At 39.1% G+C, this 20,206-nt stretch overlaps 1 protein-coding gene across 6 annotated transcripts in view; it reads right to left on the minus strand.

Moving 5' to 3' along the window:
• Positions 1 to 20,206, minus strand: part of pex7 (peroxisomal biogenesis factor 7) — a 73,235-nt gene that overhangs the window by 47,854 nt on the left and 5,175 nt on the right. For all 6 annotated transcript variants that reach the window (XR_011340676.1, XR_011340679.1, XR_011340680.1 and 3 more), the window contains exons 3-5: positions 19,632 to 19,782; positions 14,523 to 14,600; positions 8,907 to 9,015 (exon numbers count right to left, since the gene is read on the minus strand). Coding sequence is in view for 1 of the 6 variants with exons in the window: in XM_069887223.1 (XP_069743324.1) it covers positions 8,907 to 9,015; positions 14,523 to 14,600; positions 19,632 to 19,782 (338 nt within the window). In the remaining 5 variants the exon portion in view is untranslated. The remainder of the gene's footprint in view (positions 1 to 8,906; positions 9,016 to 14,522; positions 14,601 to 19,631; positions 19,783 to 20,206) is intronic.

The following is a 20,206-nucleotide window of genomic DNA, read 5'->3' on the forward strand; positions in this document are numbered from 1 at the left end:
CAGGGGAGGGAAAACACACCAAAATGCAGGAGGAATTCAGCCCGTGTTTCAGCATCCATAGGAGACAAAGACTATATTGCTGACATTTCTTCTTCAAGGAATAAGTAGAATGAGCAAAAATATAGGAAATCTCAGAATACAGAGTGCTGGGTGTAACAAAAGATGTTAATTGGATATGATAAGGGGAGAGGTGAGAATTGATTATGTCTGTGTGAAAGGAGAAAGGGAAAAGGGAGAGAAACTGAGCTGAGGGAAGGTGACAGGGAAGAAGTGAGGGAGGGGTGGTTTTTTAACTAAGGCCAGAGAACCTGGAGAATGCCATTCAGTTGGAGAGTGCCCAGTCATAAAATGAGGTTTTGTTCCTCCAATATGTAAGTGGTCTCAGTCAGACAGTGCATGAGACCATGGACAGACATGTTAGCAAGGGAACGGGATGGAGAATTGAAATGGGTAGCCACTGAGAGATCCACGCAATTGCAGCAGACAGCGCTGAGGTGCTCCGATGTAGAGGAGACCACAACAGGAGCACCAGATGCAGTAGATGACCCCTACAGAATATTGCTTCACTTGGAAGGACCGTTTTGGGCCCCAAATGGTAGTGAGGGAGCAGGTATGGGTGCAAGTGGAGCATTTCCTGCAATCAAAGGGGTAGGTACCAAGGGGATGATTGGCAGGGAGATAGGTGTGGATAAGGGAGTCACTGACGGGAGCAGTCCCTGCAGAAGGCAGAGAGGGGAATATGTGCCCAGTGGTGGTATCACATGGTAGGTGGCTGAAATAGCAGAAGAGGGTGTGTCAGTTGCCGAGACTGGTGGGGTGGTAGGTGATCTCAAGAGGAATCCTGTCCTTGTTGCACTTGGTGTTGGAGGAGGCCAGGACTGATATGTAGGTATTGGAGGATATATGGGTGAGGGCCAAGATAATGGTGGTGGAGCGAAAGCTACATTGTTTGAAGAATATGGACATCTTTGATGATCTGGCTTGGAAGTCCTCATCCTAGGACAGAGGTGAAAGACTGGCTGAGTTCCTTCAGCATTTTGGTGTGTTTTTTCTATAATCACAGCATCTGCAGACATTCATGTTTCATTTGGGGATTAGTTTAAATTAGACCATGGTCAGTGCAGACCTTTGGCAGAATGTTCAAAGTATCAACCAATGAGTGGATTTTACTTTCTGAACATCCTCCTCATCACTCTAAACATACGCCCTCATGTCTTAGTCATCTCAATATGGGAAAAATATTCATCTCATCTCCCTCTAGTGAGCTTTCATAATTTTTTTTTTTAATACCCTATCTGGTCACTCCAGCCTTTTTTGTTCCAGGAAAAACAAGCCCAACCCATCTAACCATTCCTTGTCACTAAAGTCTTCCAAATATCCTGCTGAGTTTTCTCTGTACCCCCTCCAGCACAATCACATTCTTCTTAAAGTACGACAATGGTAGATGCACGCACTACTCCATCTGCGGTCTAACCAGTCATTTCTAAAGTTGCAACACAATGTTCCAACATATGGCAAGCATGCCATATGGTTTGTTTACCACCCTATTCACCTACATTGCCAATGACCAAGGAGCTAATGGACATACCGCAAGTCAGGGGTGGCCCAACTATGGTCCTGGACCAAATGCAACTGGTTGCCCACTTTTAAGTGGCCCAGGGTGAATTTTAAAAATAAAATGGAATATGGCCAGTTAGAACATAGTCTCTCGCAATAAATTGCACTGGATGTACATTGCACTTCTTAATTTCAACACTAGATGCCACTGCCATTTCAAACAACTACTAGACCAACCTTTGAAATGTTACTCATTGATGAAAACATTTACCTCAGTTAATTTTTTTTACCTCAATTAAACATGGCAGAACCAAAAAGATGGAAAATAACAAGGGAGTGCCAAAAATTTCAGACATGGTGTGAAAGTGAATACCTTTTCACAGAAGTCTAGGGGAAGTGTGTTTGTTTGATTTGCAAAGAATCTGTTAACTTTAATAGCCTATCCACAGATTTACACATTGGATCATAATCATTAAGATGGACACTTGAACTGTATTCAAAATAGAGAGAGTGCAGAGAAGGTTCACGAGAATGTTGACAGGATTTCAGGGTCTGAGTTACAGGGAAAGGTTGTGCAGACTGGGACTTTTTTCTCTGGAGCGTAGAAGATTGAGAGGGGACTTGATAGAGGTGTTTAAGATTTTAAAAGGGACAGACAGAGTAAATGTGGATAGACTTTTTCAATTAAGAAAGGGGGAAATTCAAACTAGAGGACATGGTTTAAGATTGAAGGGGGAAAATTATAAGGGGAACATGAGGGGAAATTTCTTTACGCAGAGGGTGGTGGGGATGTGGAATGAGCTTCCGACAGATGTGGTCGAGGTGGGATCATTGGTTACATTTAAGGAAAGATTGGATCGTTACATGGATAGGAGGGGACTAGAGGGGTATGGACCAGGTGCTGGTCAGTGGGACTAGGAGGGTGGGGATTTGCTACGGCATGGACTAGTAGGGCCAAACTGGCCTGTTCTGTGCTGTAAGTGGTTATATGGTTATATGAGAGTTGTGGAGGAATATTGGCCTTGTCCCTTTCTTGATCTTTTCTCCCGTTCTTATTTTGCACCTAGCTTTTTATTTTGTACTGTTTTTTGAATGAGAGTTTTAAAAAGTTTTGTTGTAATCATTTAAATTAAATTTAAGAGTAGCAGATACTGAAATGCCTACTGCAATATGTGAGCACATCAATAAACTACTGTAATGTCAACAGTTAAAATGTTTTAGTAGTATTGTATAGTTAGTTCGATAGAAAACGAACTTCTGATAGCACAGAAGTTTTCAGGTCTAAAAACACAATTTTTCTTACAATGTAACTGGTTGAAAACTGCCGGGCTTAATATTGTTTGGCCCATGACTCCTTGTACCTTTTCTGTACGTAGCCCACAAGCAAAAAGGTTTTGCCACCTCTGCCCTAAGATATCTCTGTTCATGAACTCTCCTTTGGGTTCGTTCCACTAACAGCATGTCTGATCACCATTGGTCATCCCATAATGAATCACCCTGCTCTTATTGGGACTAAACGCCACCTGCCATTGCTCCACCCAACAATTGATCCATCTACTGTGACCTTCAATAACTTTCCTCATTATCCACACCATCACCAATTTTGCTGTCAACAATCATTGGAATGCTTATTATCATTTGAACAAATGAAGTACAAATATGGAATAACTCATGGTACAATGTTTGTATACCACCAAATGAAAACGTACTTAAAGGACAAATTGGGAAGCAGGCTGAGATTACCAGAAGGAAGCAGCTTTGAATATGTGATTACAGAAACAACGATAATAAAAAGATTTAACAAACATGTACATCAAGCTGCAAGAGAAAGAAAATGATGAAATAAGCTGTAAACCCAAACAAAAGTGGGAACAAGATTTAAACATAAAGATAAAAAATGAAATATGAAAAAAGTTATGCTCTGGAACTATGAGAAATAGAATAAATACGAGGTTACGCATGATACAATATAATTGGTTACATGGACTATATATCACACCCCCAAAAGTTAAATAAATGGAATCCAACATTATCAGATAGATGTTTTCACTGTAAGAAGGAAACGGGAACAACAGTACATGCAATTTGGGCATGTGAGAAAGTGAAAAAGTTTTGGGAAGATCTAAATCTGGTATTAAATAAAATCACAAAAAGCAAAATACCAAAAAATCCAGAGATCTTTCTTCTAAGTAGTATAAGAAATAAAGAATTAGGTCTCAAACTGGATGAAGCGCAAAAAAGATTTATTATGATAGCCTTAGCTGTAGCAAAAAAATGTATAATGTCAACTTGGAAAATGTAAGAGAGCCTGAGAACACAGCAATGGTACATGGAAATGAATAAATGTATTCCATTGGAAAAAATAACATACAATTTAAAAAATAAAGTCACATTATTTGAACAAATTTGGGAACTGTACATGGAACACAACTGAGAAGGCCTACCGCGGACCTCCACCCCCCCTAAAATGATAGAATGAGAAGAAGATGAAATGACCTGATCCAGTTTGTAAAAGTAGATAACACAATTTTCTTGTTTATTTTCATTGTGTGATGACATTGTTTAATGGGTTTATTGTATATGTTGAATGTTTAATGGGTTTGGAGGGGGGTGGGAAGGAGAGAGGGAAGGGAGGGGGGAAAAAAGGGGAGAAAATGCCACTGTGTATATTCAAGAGGGAAATGTTTGTGTGTATTTTGATTAATATGGTTCATGGAGTGAAAAATAAAAAAACATTTAAAAAAAATCATTGGAATGGGCTTCGTTTGAAAAGTGTAACAACATAATTTATTCACAAGATTGTTAAACTAAATTCATAGTTGCAGGAAGATTCCAGAAAAATCACGTATTTCCATGTAAACTCTAATCATCAACTGAATGAACTTCAACAGGACATCACCAAGAGAAGGCAAACAGTGATGTCATTAAATAACATGCTATTTATTGTTTTTAAGTAACGCACAGATAAATCTTTCAGGCATGGCCTCAAACAAACAAAAATCCAATAATCATACAAAAGTGTGCCTTCTAGTGGCCACACCTCATTTGAAAACCAGGCCTAAAATAATCATGCTGCAGGTTGAGCAAGTGTTTTTTTTAATCAATTAACATCTACCAGAGACAAAATCCACAGTATAACAATACATGGAATGAAAATTGCAGAGTATTAGCTAATTCTAATGGTTAATTTTTTTTTAAACCTTTAAATGGAGCTAGAGTTGCTAATCCATTCTACACATCCACACGATTAAAGCACTCAACATGCATTTTAGATTAAAGAGTTTACTGAATTTATTTGACAAAGAATGAAAGCTGAAACTGAATCTCACAGTAAAAATATATTATCGAGAGGATGATGGAAAGCAGATGGGAGTGAGATACATGGCCTGCAGCAGATTTTCAGATTATGCAAGTCAGTGCTCATGTGTCCTTAGTTTTGATACCACTCATTTCAAAATTACAGAATTCAGTTATATCTTTATAACATATTTTTTCCCCCACAGTGCACAATGGATTAAGGGGTGCGTTAAGGTCATGTAACTTTCATGCCCTCAAGAAATGCCTCCAAACTTCTGATTTTCTTCATTAATTTCTACCACTATGAATTTGATTGCTATTTTTAAAAAGTGCACAATCCACAAAATCACCATAATACATTTAGTTTGAGATAGACTTGTCCAAGATGAGAATCTGCCCCCGCTACAACAGTAGTAAGTGACATCAACCGGTAACTTTAGTTATATGCACCAGTTACTGGGTGGCAGACAGCATGTGGAGAATTCAGTAATACCTGAACCATTGAACTATTTCTGTCCAATAAATTCCCAAAGTACACTATGCAAAGGTGTACCACACAATATGATTCACATGCCAGTGCTCACATTGAATTAGATCACACCCACCCACCCACACCCATCCAAACACACACCCACCCATCTTAGGTAAATTATTAAAGATAACCCCAATGTGACACTCCTGGAAAGGATGTGAACATCTTGAGATACTGCAAAATTATCAGTTGCTGTCATACTACAGAAAAACATCTCATAAACAATTAGCTAGTTAGATTTCTATCACCAGGAGAAAATAACAGGAAATGTGTCGAGAAAGAATTTCTGGTGAACATTAAGAAGGGAGGCTGTTCTGTGAATTAGAAGCAACAATGAAGCCGTAAACTGGTCTTTTGAAGGACAGGTGAACTCTTAATAGGAAAGCTCAAGAAGTGATTGCTGGTAATTCGGAGGATTAGAAGGAGGTGGACACCAAAAAAATGAACCCCTACAGACCCACAGATTTAGAATGGCTTTATTTGTGTACATTATAACATTCAATGAGCAATTTCCCACAGGGTTCACATGCACAGTTCACTCACATTGGTTCCTAACAGAGGACCATGCAGTTTGAATATCTAAAGGATTTATCCAGCTGCACATTTCGACTAAAATGAATTTTTACAACATATTTAACTTCCAAGAGGTCAAAGGAAGTTGGAGCTTGCTGAGAACCTCTGTTTGTCATACTTTATGCAAGCCATTGGAAAACCCTGATTTTGCAGAAGAATTTAAAATACCGTAAATTGTATAAAGTTTTCATTTACTCTAAAATCTTTTCTTTTCAGAAGAACAAATCAAATACTGTATCAGGTAAACAAGAATTTTTCAGATGGATTTGAATTGTGTAAAGTTTACTCCTCTGTCCTGTGAAACTTGTAAAAAATTATTCAAGTCAGAACAGCTGGTGCCTGGCTCAGTGCACAGGGTGCTAGGAAACTCATTGGGTCATGTAGCATCCATGGAGGGGACAGTCCATATTTTGGGACTAAACCATCCTTTGGATGTGCCTAAGAATGGGTGGAAGGTGGGTGGGGAAGGAGGAGGGGAAAGAGCACTTCATGTACTGCCAGGTTGAAGCTACACGTATATTAGAGGAACAACACCTTATACTCCTTCTCGGCAATCTCCAACCAGATGGGATTAATATCGACCTCAGATTTCCATTAACCACTTCCTTCCCACCACTTTCTCTCATTCATCCTCCAGCTCCTGCCTTCCCTTCCTCTCCTATCAGAGAGCTCTCAGCCCTCTCCCCTTATTACCTATCAGCTCTCTTCTCTTTTTCCTCCTCACATCTGTATCCATCTACCATCATCTGCTAGCCTGTGCTCTGCCTCCTTCCCTCCTTACACACCCCTCCCTTCATAATTGGTGTCAGTCTGATTTTCACAGTCCCAAAGAAGGGCTCAGGTCTGAAACATCAACTGCCTTTTTGCTTTCTATGGACTTACTGCGAATACGCGACCAGTTAATTTTAACAACATCATTACATCAAATATTTTGTTCTTTTAAAATAACGCAGGGAAGCCTGAACAGTTGCATGAACTAAAACTTGTTCATGCTCACAAAAAATATTAGGTCAAAACAGGAAAAAGAAAATTTGAGAATGGATATTTATTTCTGAAGCAAAAAAACTCTGCACAGCTGGCGCCACCATGTGGTTTTACACGGGCAACACAGCAAGGTCCTGGCAACTTGCATTTATAATAATCATCAGGAGTCAGCTGATTTCAAAACTGTGGGTAGAGGGCTTCCAGATGAAAGAAAGACAAGGTCGATCTTCAAGCTTCCACTGGGTAACGTACAGGGACACTAACTCATTTTCCATCTGGAATACTAAAGTATGATTGCCTCACATCGAATTTAAACATTTCAGAATAACTTGCTTTTCCTATTTGTGTCATGTCTACCTAGCCAGTTCGCATGCAAGGTTATCCACATTAACGTTTCCTTTTCCCACAGGAGCCAACTCATCTGATGGATATTTCCAGATTTCTCTTTTGTTTTAGATTTCTAACAATTGGTCAATTCTGCCTCTCACAATTCCATCTCAAACAATTGTAATTCATCTATTAATTTGATGGCTTTGAAAGCATTGAGTCTTGGGTTTACACCCAATCACAGAAATTGCCTCTATTCTCTCCTCTCCACACCATCCCTGCAACTTCCAATGAAGAGTAGTGACATGAAACATCTGTTTTGAATATCTCTAGCCTCCACATCTTTTTGATTTTTAATTAATGTTCTAGGTTAAGGGTGCACCACCAACAACCTTGCACTCACCAAAACTAGGGAGCTGATTGTTGACTTCAGGAAAGGAAAGCTAGAGGTATACAATCCAGTGATTATTGAGGGATCAGAGGTGGAGAGGGTGAGCAAATCTGTTCTTGGGAGTCATTGGAGGATTTTTCCTGGACCCAACACACCAATGGTATCATGAAGAAAGCACATCAGCTCCTCTTTTTCCTCAGGAGGAAGGTTTGGTATGACACAAAACCCTGGTAAATTCCTTCAGAGAAGTGGTGGAAAGTTTTCTGACAGCAGCATCATGGTCAGGTATGGGAGCACCAATATCAATGAGCATAAAGCTCTCCAAAAGGTGATGGACACAGCCCAGGAGATCACAGGCAAACCCTCCCCACTATTGAGTACATCTACAGTGAACCTGCTGTCAGAGGGCAGCAACAATCATCCAAGACCCACATCACCCAGGACATGCTCTGTTCTCGCTGCTGCCATCAGGAAAGAGGTACAGATGCCACAAGACTCGTACAACTAGGTTTAGGAACAGCTGCTACCCCTCCACCATCAGATTCCTCAATGACAAACTCAATCAGAGACTTATTTAAGGACTCTTAATTGTGCACTTTTAATGATTTTCTTTTTAGTTCTCTCTGTATTCCAAGTCAGTTTGTTTACATTTGTTATCTGTTTACAGTTCTTTATATGTTTACATGTATATACTGGGTACAGGTTACTTTTGCACTACCAATTAGTAGTAGTTTTGCCTGGCCTGCAGGAAAAAGGAATCTCAGGGTTGTATGTGAAATCATGTACATACTCTGACAATAAATCTGAAATCTAAATCATTGATCTTGTTTCAATAGCATCAAAACACTATTGCTGATTACACCTGTAGAGCACAGGTATGACAAAAGATTTCTTAATTTAAAAAATATGAACAGCTCATAGAATGTCAAATAAATCAGACTGTGATCAAGTAGTATCTCTTCCTTAAAACTTAAAGTGTAAACAATTTTGAAGGCAGTTGTATTTGGGAATAATGTCCCATTCTAAAGAAAATCTGCAAGTTACATATTTCATTCCAAATATATAGGAAACTACAGAAACATATTGTATAAATTATAACTTAATTTCATATATCAAAAGATAATCAGTTTACTAAAATATTTCTAATCCAATTCCAAGGATTTGGTGAAGCAGTAAGATCAGGAATCTGAGTTGTAAAATATTTAAGTATGTTAATGTAGAAACTTGTAAAGAAAAAAACTGTACCTGAGGCTGAGGCAAAGCAACCTGGGATATGTGGTGACCAGATTGTGCTGTAAATTACACTTTCATGTCCTTGGAATGTAGAAACTGAATCTTTTACCAATGGATCCCACTACAGGAAACAAAAGCACTGATCAACGTTTATTAAACAAACTTTACCAAGAAAAATGTAACATTCACAATCAAACACCTATACTGTCAGAACTCTGCATTCAGAGATCAAATGAAAGGTCTTGTTATGAGTTTGACTGTTCTATTTAAAGCATTTTGAAAGGAGCATCATGAAAATGCCCTCTGAATCAAAACTCTGGGGATGGAGGCTTTGCAGCTTAAAAACATAGAGGTGGCAGGCTGTTGCTAACTTGAGGCGAGGAACCCACGCAGCCTGTGGGCTACTGGCAACTATGGTCAAGAGTCTCACACCCAGGCTATGGACTGTTTGCTGGAGGCTGGTTCAGTACTGGCTAAAAGGGTACCAGGTATTAGAACGGTGATGCAAGAGGGTGCCAAGGGGGCTGAAAGCTTCCAGATCACATTGAAGGTATTGATCTAGAGATCAGATTGCTGAGGGTTTGGACTGAAGTCTGTGGAGCTGCAGAGGCTGAGGGAGTGGTGGAGGTGACTCTCTTTTGCTTCTCTTTATCTGACTGTTAGGGGCACTGGGCAATTTCTGCTGATGACCAATCATTGTCCAGCAGACTAAAGTCAATTTCATGTAACATTACACTTGCTTTTATGACTTCACAATAAAGGAATCTTGAATCTTCTTCACAGTCCACCACAAAAGTTCAAGAAAGATATTGAGTGGACATTTCAACCAAAGAGCTGTCTGCTTTAATAAAGCACCAAGTATTTGCTTTCGAAGGGGATCAATTATAGCTAAAACAAGTGAAGCTTCTTCTACCTATTATGTTTAAGAAGAAATATAATGTTTGTTTTTAGAATTGTGGTAGACATTCAGTTCTGTGGCTGATGTTTTGTTCTACCTTAAATAAAGCCAATGTTTTCAGAAATCAAGGGAAATTCATGTCACAGTACCCTGTACAAAGCACTGGGTGGAAGTTGTTTCAAGTTATATGGGAAAATCATCTGAATTTCTGAGCAAAATGTTAACGCAGTGGTTAGCGCCACGCTATTACAGCGTCAGCCACCCAGGTTTGAATCTGATCCTGTCTGCAAAGAGTTTGTATGTTCTCCCACTGATTGTGTAGGTTTCCTCCAGGCACTCCGGTTTCCTTCCACTTAAAAAAAATATATACAGGGGCTGTTGGTTAATTTGGGTGGCATCGACTCATGGGCTGGAAGGTCCATATTTAAATTGAAAAATTTACAGGGAAAGATCAAATTTAATTGCTTTGAGTAGATTGAGATGATCCAGTATTCTGAAATGCTGAAGGTGATTCCACAGTACAGCAGGTAGGATTCACAATGAATTCAAAAGTCAAGACAGGGTAAAACAAGGTAAAACACAGGATTCTGTTGACACCGTGGTTAAGTGAAAAAACACACAAATGCTGGATAAACAGCAGGTCAAACAGTGCCTTTATGTAGCAAAGGTAAAGTGACATCACCAATGTTTTGGGCTTCAGCCCTTCATCAAGGTGTGGGAGAACATGAGAGCTGTCCGAACAAATGGGGGAAGGGGGAGAGCGGCGCAAACAAGATCAGCCTACAGTGGCACTTTGCCAGTGGTGGCCATACAGAACCTGCAAATAGTTACAGAGCTTACATCAGTGCATTCCAGACTCCTGTTCCCATGCAATGCAGCACAGAATTGAGGACAAGCCAGAAGTCAGATACAAGTGCATCCAATCTATTGCTTCTTTCCTGAACTCAATTCGGAAGTGTGGAGTTTTCTGGATCTTACTAAGCTGAGGGGCTGAAAAGAACTCATAACTGGTCCTTCAATTTTATGCCAGCCCTAGTTGGCACCTCGCCACAGCCCCATTCATTTGAATTTACTCTTATATTTAAAAGGAAAGTGATTTGTTTCATTTACTTGATTGTAAATCTCAATTTCAATGAATTTACATTATTTAATTGTGTTAAATAAATGTACCAACTGAGAAATATTGGAACAGTCGCAAGGTCTTTTGGCAATTCATAAGACCAAAAGACATAGAAGTAGGCCAGTCAGCCCATTCAGTCTGCTTTGACATTCCATCACAAGCTGATCCATTCTCCCACTCAGCCCACTCTCCAGCCTTCTCCCCAGAACATTTAATACCCTGACTATTCAGACAGCCATCAACCTCTCCCTTAAATACACCCAAAGCTTTCCCCCACAGCTGCCCTTAGCAAATTCCAGAAGTTCACCAATCTCTGGCTAAAGAAATTCCTCCAAATCCCTGGTTTAAATGGAGCTCTTTCAATTCTGAAGTCATACCCTCTTGTCCTTGAATCCCCTACCTTGGGAAATAATTTGCCACATCAAGTTGTTAGAAGGAGGAGTCACGTGATGGAGTATTGGCCGGTAGAGGAATACCAGCGCTCTCCAGAAAGGAAAAATAAAGTGAAAAAAAATACAAAGTTCAAGAAATACAAAACATAACAAATAAAAGATAAAGTTGAAGAGAAAAGAAAGAAAATGGCACCCAAGAAGGAAAAAGTAAAAACAACGGGAAAAGAAGAAAAGATGCCGGAAGAGAAAGGAGAAGGCCTTACCTGCATGAAGAAACAGGGAGCCGTCGTGGAGAAGAGAGCCCGTTTTCCAAGGTTGGTGACGACCCCCGGAGTCGCGACCCCCCCCCGACCGCTGAACTACAAGAAGAGTTGTGCATGCGCAGTGCACTTACTAAGGAGAAGGAGAACACCGACGGGAGGGGGCTCAGCCAAAGAGCGGGCAAACACAACGTGACCAGCTGAGGGATGCCCGACACCAGGGCTCTCAGCTGGAAGAAGAGGAAAGCAACAGGAAGGAGTGAAAGGAAAGAAGTGCAGCAGCAGGAGGCCCAGCAGTGGAGTAGCTCTGAAGAAGAGGACCAACAGCAAGAAGCAAAGCAAGAAGAAGCCAAGCAAGAAGCAGCCCAGGAAAGTGAGACAAGCAACTCATCAGGAAAGTCAGAAGAGACACAGATACAAGGAAGAGAAGAAGAAGACACAAACATAGGTACAGTCACAGAAGAAGACCAAGATCTGCATGGAGAAATAGAAGGTAAAACAGATGGACAGAATATAGATAAAGTTTTTTTTCAAGAACAAATGAGAGCATTAAAAAAATTAGAATTTAGTGAAATTAAAAGAAAAATGAAAAGTACAGAAGAAAAAGTGAATAGATTAGAGCTGGTCATGACAGAAATAGGGAAAAGATTAGAAAATGTGGAAGAACGAGAAATGGCTGTAGAAATGGAAGTGAATGACTTAAGAAGAAAATTAGAAGAAAGTGATTAAAAAGTTCAAGAGTCACAAGAGTTGTTAGCTCAGAAAATTGACATGTTGGAAAATTATAGTAGGCGAAACAACAAAAATAGTGGGCGTAAAGGAAAATGAAGAAGGCACTGATATGAAGGAATTTATAAAAGAATCAATCCCAAAGGTCCTGGGAATGACAGAAATACAGGAAGGAATGGAAATAGAAAGGGCTCACAGAACACGAAACACTAGCTCCGAAACCACAGACACATCAAAAACCAAGATCTGTTTTAGTAAAATTTTTGAGATATACAAGAGAAAATATACTCGAACAGGCAAGGAATATAATTAGAGAAGACAATAAACCATTGGAATACAAGCGTCAAAAAAATATTTTTTTACCCACACAAGTTTTGAACTTTTAAAGAAGAGGAAGGAGTTTAATACAGCAAAATCGATCCTAAGGAAAAAAGGTTATAAATTTATGTTAAGACATCCAGCTGTGCTTAAAATATTTATCTCTGGGGAGCAAAACAGACTGTTCTCCGATCCGAGGAAGCACGAGAATTTGCAGAACGCCTGCAGGACAGAAGGAGAGATGAAGAAATGTAACAAGAATGAAGAACGGCGATAAAATATATATAAAGATGTTAAAATAATGTATATGTAAGAACTAAAGAAGGGAAAGAGAAGGAAAGAAAGGAAGTAAGGGGGAAAAAAAGAGGGTGAACTTTGTTATATGTGTAAAAAAAAGTCTTTTCTGGGGGGTTGGGTGGGAGAGAATAACCGTCATTGCGAAATTAGTTGACGCTTGCGAGCGGGATCGCAATCCAAATGGAGAGGGGAGTTGTGGTTGCCCGGCAAGGGATAAAGGACAACTCAGGAGAGGAGGAGGGATGGACATTTGGGGCTAAGGGAATATTGGATGTGGGAGTTGTTGAAGTATTTTATGTTTTAAATGTGTTGTCATACATTGATTTTAAAAAGGGAAAACTGAGAGATGAAAATGGGGAAAAGGGGGATGGTGGTGGTGAGGAAGCGGAAATGAGGTGTAAACTGGATATGAAATGACCATGTTGAAATATATGACTACAAATATTAATGAAATACATAACATATAATTTAAAAATAAAGTCACATTATTTGAACAAATTTGGGAACCATACATGGAACATAACAGAGAGGGCTTGCCTCGGACCTCCACCCCCTAAAATGATAAGAAGACAAAATAACTTGATCCAGTGTGTAAAAGTAGATGAGACATTTTTCTTGTTTATTTTCATTGTGTGATGACATTGTTTAATGGTTTTATTGTATTATATATGTTGAATGTTTATTGGTTTTGGAGGGGGGTGGGGAGGGAAGGTAGTAGGGGGGAAAAAAAGGGGAGAAAATCCCACTGTGTATATTTAACAGGGAAATGTTTGTATGTATTTTGGTTGATATGGTTCACAGTGTGAAAAATAAAAAAAATTATTAAAAAAAAGTTGTTAGAAGACTATCAAGAAGTGCATGGGCAAAACCTCTGTCTACATTGCCTAAGGCTTATTCACTGGATGTTTCTGCTCCACCTCACACCGCTGTGGCAGCAGCAATGATGAGATCATTGGGAGTTATTCAACCACAAAGAACTAATGCAGCTCAGGGTTATCACAACATGCAAGCTGGTCCAGGCAATCTGTCTGCATTATACATCTTCTACACAGTTCCTTAATCTGAGAAACAAGTACAGCACTTTTTGGAAGATTTGGCAGCCATACATGCACCACATATGCGCGGGGAAGTGACTGTTCTACCGTTCCCTGCTGCGGCTCCCTCTCTCCCGCACTGATCCCGATCAAAGAAAGTCAAACATGAGCACTGGCCCGGAAGCCGTCTGTTGAGCTGTGATAGTCCCCGTTTCCTTTTTATTGTTTCTTTTTTATTATTTGTACTCCTATTCATTTCCTTAATGTTAATGTGTGTTATTGTTATTGATATTGTAGTATGAATGAATCGTTTAGCTTTATAGGTGGGGGAGGGGGTGGGTAATGACGTGGCCTGTATATACAGTCATAGAGAAAAGGAGTACATGTACATGTATACGAGACTGTGAACTGCCATCGTTGGTAGGATACAGTATATGACTGTACAGGCCTGTGTTGAAAACTATAAATAAAATAGTCAAAAAAAAATATTTTTTTTATGTCCAAAATAAAAACTTTTGGGGGGAAAAAAGTACAAGTTTATCCATTGTGTTTTTTTTTCCAAAAAAATGAATAAACTTACTATTTTAATAGTCTGATCCCACGATCCAGATACTACCAGATGTTCTCCTCGTCTTTGGCTCCAGTCAACACAGTAAACCTGTGGAAAAATACCACACAATTAAATATACCAGAGGAGATCGTTTATCTGTGAATGTGAGAGGCAAAGTAGAACTTGCATTGGCTTTTTGACATGTACAGTAAAATCCCTGGTTTACAGCGTTCAGACAGTCTCAAACAACTGGGAATAAAAGGGAAAAAGTAAAAAATATATTAAAATAAACAAGAATAAAATAATACGTGAAAAATAGGCATATTTAAAATTGTAAAAAAGAATGTTCTCTGAAGTAACACATCAACACATTGATGAAGAAGGGAGCAAATATTCTGCCAACAGAGTGCCTTGGTCGAGCTTTGTTCGTAGCAGCTGTTTGAATAAAGTTGTGTGAAACAGCAATGGTGTCGCCCAGGATGAAGAGCTGGTTGATGCCATTCACCATTGGGGTGCCTCTCTAAAGTGTCTCCTTATCCCTGCTTAGTAAGAGTCTCCCTGGTCAGAGGCTTTAACCGTAAACTTGGGGGTTAAATATCTATCATGTGATTGTTTGCCTTTCGGGTGGCTTTGTGGAGGGGGAGGAACCAGCAGATGCAGCAAAGGTTAAATGTTTTTGAAGAATGTGACTGAAAATAAAGTAAAATGCTTTTTGATTTATATACAGTATTTACGCAAGTGAAGTTTGTTCAATGTAATTACAGTATAGTAGTTTTGTCTTTAATACTGTTTATTCTTAATGCAGGAACATTAGTTAGCATCGTAAAAGTAAGTCTCAAGCAACCAGAAGATACACTGATTCAGCATCTACCAATCCCCATAGGTGCCAGATACCAGGAATGTACTGCATCAAACCTTGAATGACCAAACTGTGGCTATCAGTATGGTAACCGAACTAATTGTTGAGTTATTTCATTACCTATATTTCTTCATTGAAAAGTCCATAGACATGTCACTGAAAAATCCACAGGTCATTTTGCACCAAACGTTTTGATCTTAGAGCAGACTGAAAGACATTTTACATTGTTTATAAAATATAGTATTATTAGGTCCTCTAATGCCTGTTCATTTACCTACTTTTGATTATTCATTAAATATTTCCATTTAAAATTTGTCAGACACTAAAAATGTGTCATTTTAAACACAGACCAAACTTCTTATAATGTTATAAACTGAGTAAACTTTTTGTCCAATAGCAATTTTCACATGTCCACTTTCCCATCCATACTCCCATTCATTTGATTAGCCACACATCTCCAGGTGTACACAAGAACCAATGAAATAACAGAAAAAGACCGTGCAGACATTCAAACCTTTTTTGCCATTTAATAATAGTCTAGGATCATCTGATTTACACTTTCCTGCAAGACTCCCATAATGCATAACCCTAAATAATCCAAAAATTTCCCTCGAGGCTTGAACAGGCACCAGTACTTGACCTGAAACATTCTCGAAATTCTGCCACATCAAAATGGGGGAAGTCAGGGAGCAGGAGTGTAGTACGACTAGAAAGGTGCTTGGGAAGCTGAATGTTGACAAGTCACCTGGATCAGATGGACTCCACACCAGGGTTCTCAAAAAGGTAGCTGAAGAGGTTGTGATCACATTAGCAATGATCTTTCAAGAATCATGAGCATCAGGAATGGTTTCAGAGAACTGGAACATTGCAAATATCTTCAAGAAGGAAGAGAGGCAAAAGGCAAGAAATTATAGGCCGGTTATTCTGACGTCAGTGGTTAGCAAGATTAGTCAGTCCATTATTAATTTAGCACAAGATAAAATAGGCTGAAGTAAGAATGGTCTCGTTTGGGAGGAGATTATTGTCTGACAAATCTAATGAAGTTCTTTGAGTAAGTAACGGACAAAAAAAAAGTCAGTTGGATTTTCAGAAGGCCTTTGACAAGGTGTTTCAATCGAGACTGCTAAATAACATAGGAGCCCGTGGTATTACGGGAAGCCACGAGCATGGATAAAAAATTGACTGACTGGTAGAATGCAAAGAGTGAGAGTAAAGGGGATAATTTCTGTTTGAATGTGGTGACTAGTGGTTCATGTTCAGTCCACTACTTTTCATGTTCTACGTTAATAATTTAGATGACAGAATTGATGGCTTTGTGGTGAGGTTTGCAGACAATACGAAGATAGATGGAGGGATAGGTAGTGTGGAATAAGCAGGGAATCTGCAGAGGGACTTGGACAAGTTCAGAGAATGGGCCAAGAAGTTGCAGATAGAATGTAGTAAAGGGAAGTGTATAGTCCTGCACTTTGATAGAAGGAATAAAGGAGTAGAATATTTTCTATATGGGGAGAGAATTCAGAAAGCAGAGATCTAAAGGACTTGGAATCTTAGTGCAGGATTCACTGAAGAATAACTTGTAGGCGGAGTTGGTAGCAAAGGCGGCAAATGCAATGTTAGCACTCATTTCAAAAGGACTAGAATATAAAAACAAGGTTGCAATGTTGAGTTTAAGGCATTGATCAGAGTACATGTGGAGTATTGTGAGCAGTTTTTGGCCCAATTTTGAAAGAAGGATGTGTTGCCATTGAAGAATGATCATGGGGGTGAACATTAACCTGTTTGATGGCTATGCACCTGTACTCGCTAGAGTTTAGAAGAATGAAGAGCGATCACATTAAAACCTAGTGAATATTAAAAGGAGTGGATAGAGTGAACGTGGAGAAAATGTTTTCAGTAGAACCAGAAAGCACAGCCTCACAATAAAAAGACATTCCTCTAGAGAAATTTCTTCATTAAAATTGCATTTCAGTGTGTGAGAATATTGTTTTAATATTTTCAACATTATTAACAACTTTACTTTTCAAAGTTCAAATATTTCCAGTTGATTGTGAACCTCAGGGTAGAGAGAGCCTTACGGGATTGTCAAAAGTGAAAACACAAAGCTGGAGAAACTCAGCAGGTCAAACAGCATCCTTTATATAGCAAAATAAAAATACATAACTGACATTTCGGGCTTGAGCCGTTTGTTTAAGTACAGCAGGTTGCCACATTCCACCACTCAGCCATGCTCAAGTACAAGGAGTCAGGCTTTCCAGAGAAGTAAACCTGAGCCACGCCAGACAAGCAATTATCTCCAGCATGCTGACAGCAAATTTAGAACAACCATAGATATGCCCATTAGCATGGATGGAGGATTGGTTAAGGCCCGGTGGGTCAGTTTCAGACGAGCAGATGATTATGAGTGACATATTGCAAGGATCAGTACTGGATACACAGCTATTAAGTATTTATGTTATTGATTTACAACAGTGCTTCTCAACCTTTTTCTTTCAACACACATACCACTTTAAGTAATCCCTATGCCATCAGTGCTCTGTGATTAGTAAGGGATTATTTAAGATGGTATATGAGTGGGAAGGGAAGGTTGAAAATCATTGCTCTAGACCCAACTGTTACTGAAATATCTGCTTGAGAAAAATTGTTATTGGCCCATTTCCTTTGGAGTTATGAAACCGTGCACATAACGAGTCAATGAAGTACGATTAAAACAGTGGTTTTCAAACTTTTTCTTTCCACATACCACCTTAAGCAATGCCTTACTAATCACAGAGCACCTATGCCATAGGGAATACTTAAAAGTGGTATGAGTGGAAAGAAAAAGGTTGGGAACCACTGCTTTAGAATAAAAAGGCAAAGAGTAAGAGATTCAAGTTGGCTGATGATACAGAGTCAGGTGGGAAGCAGCTTGAGGATGCAAAGAGCCGAAAAGAGAAAAAGTCAGTGTTAAAGAGTGAGCAACACAGATGGAGTAAAAAAAATACGGTTATTGACTTTGACAGAAAGAATATTATTAGATACAAGAAACTAGTAAATCATTGTGTGAGGGGGATCATGACAGATGAGTTCCTGGCAAGCAGGTACAGCAAGCACTAAAAAAATGGTTAAATGTCAAATATGTATTAGAGCTGGCCCGCTGGCCGCCGCGCCAGTATAGCGCATGCACAGCTAATACTACAAATCCCAGAATGCTTTGCAAATGCGTTGGCGCCGGCCCGTCAGCCCGCTAATCGCCCCCACCTCCTCTCTTTACTTTCATTAGCATCTGCGACCTGTCGCCGAACTCACATGTAATAAACCCCTTACGAAAAATGGCCAAACGAAAGACAGAAAACAGGACCTTTCAAGACAGGTGGGAGGCAAACTCTGACCCCAGAGTTTGATGAACTTGCATCTAAGAAGAGATGCCAAGTATCTGGTTTAGACCCAGGTGCATCAGAGTAAATCACAGTGTAGCAAGCTAAGCTTGGATTAATATTTTCTTTGGTTAACTTTGGACTGTTCATAGTTGAAAGATTGGATTTTCATTGAAGCAAGTTGTTATTTTTTTGACTTGTTGGCTAGTGAAAAAAAATACATAAAAGGAGCTTAAAGGCTATAGAGAAATATTATTTATTGAATATTTTATTTCTCATTTGTTAATGCTTCTTCTGGAAAGAGTTTAACCAAAACTATTATTAAACATTTATTTTAATAAGAAAAAGTTTAACTTTACATATGTTGTAAGAAGAGAAAACATGCAGATGTTCTTGAAAATTTTCAATGAATATTTAGTTTGGCCCACGACTTAGTCCAAGTTTTTAATTTTGGCCCTCTGTGAATTTGAGTTTGACACCCCTGATCTAGAGTATTCATCATTTCCATACATGTCATGATTTTTCCCCCCTTATTCTGTACTTTTTAACTCCCTCACCATTCCCCTTTCATTTCATTTGAACCTACTTCCCCTTATTTCCTTTGCTATTCTCTATTGTTATTTCTCTTTATATTTCTTTCATTAGTTAACAATACGTGGATATCTTGTGAGGTCTCACATTTGACAAGCCACTGTTGATTATGAACATTCAATAAATCTTGCATTACAATTGGAAAGAAATGACTTTGCCAAGGAAAGGAGTTGAGCTAGCATCGATCGGAGCCAAATCAATTACTGGCTCACTACCCTCTGCCTCAAGTGAAATTGTTTTAAAAGTCTGTAAAGTCTACATCTGTAATAAGTTTTGAAGACAAAAATTTATTCAAACTGGAAATTCAACAAATCTGCATCAAAGGTTTAATTTTACCTCTTTAGTATGCTCTTTGAAGACTTGTAGAGGTGCAGGAGGGCCAGCTGTGTCCCAGAACTGCAGAGATCCATCACCGCTACCAGTAACCAGGACATGTTCATTATTCTCACTCCACGTAACATCAAAAAGACTATCATTCCAGTCAAAACTAAATAGAAGAATAATGCTTTTAAATACTGCCCCAACTCTTTAAATACCACCATTTTCTTCTAATGTGCTCAACCAGCCATTCTCAAGCTTCTTTTGGCTATGGCCCCCTGAGAAATCTGTCTAAAGTTTATTGGACCCCTTTCCCTGTGAAGCAGTCGTTTTGGTTTCTTACATGCGTCTCTCCTACTGACTACATTAAAAAAAAAAATTAATTATTTTTGTTATACAAGTGAAAAGAAAACAAGACTTTCACTTGAATGTGCTGTGTGCCCTCCCCCCACCTGGGTGGGGGTAAGACTCTAGTTGAGAATGGCTGTGCTAGAGTATGATGTTCGCAGCAACCTTATACATGCAGAAGACCTGATTAGAACATTGAACAGTAAAGCACAGTACAGGTACTTCAGCCCAAAATACAAACCTAC

This window comes from Narcine bancroftii, chromosome 6 (assembly GCF_036971445.1).
Source record: "Narcine bancroftii isolate sNarBan1 chromosome 6, sNarBan1.hap1, whole genome shotgun sequence".
NCBI classification, from domain to species: Eukaryota; Metazoa; Chordata; class Chondrichthyes; order Torpediniformes; family Narcinidae; genus Narcine; species Narcine bancroftii.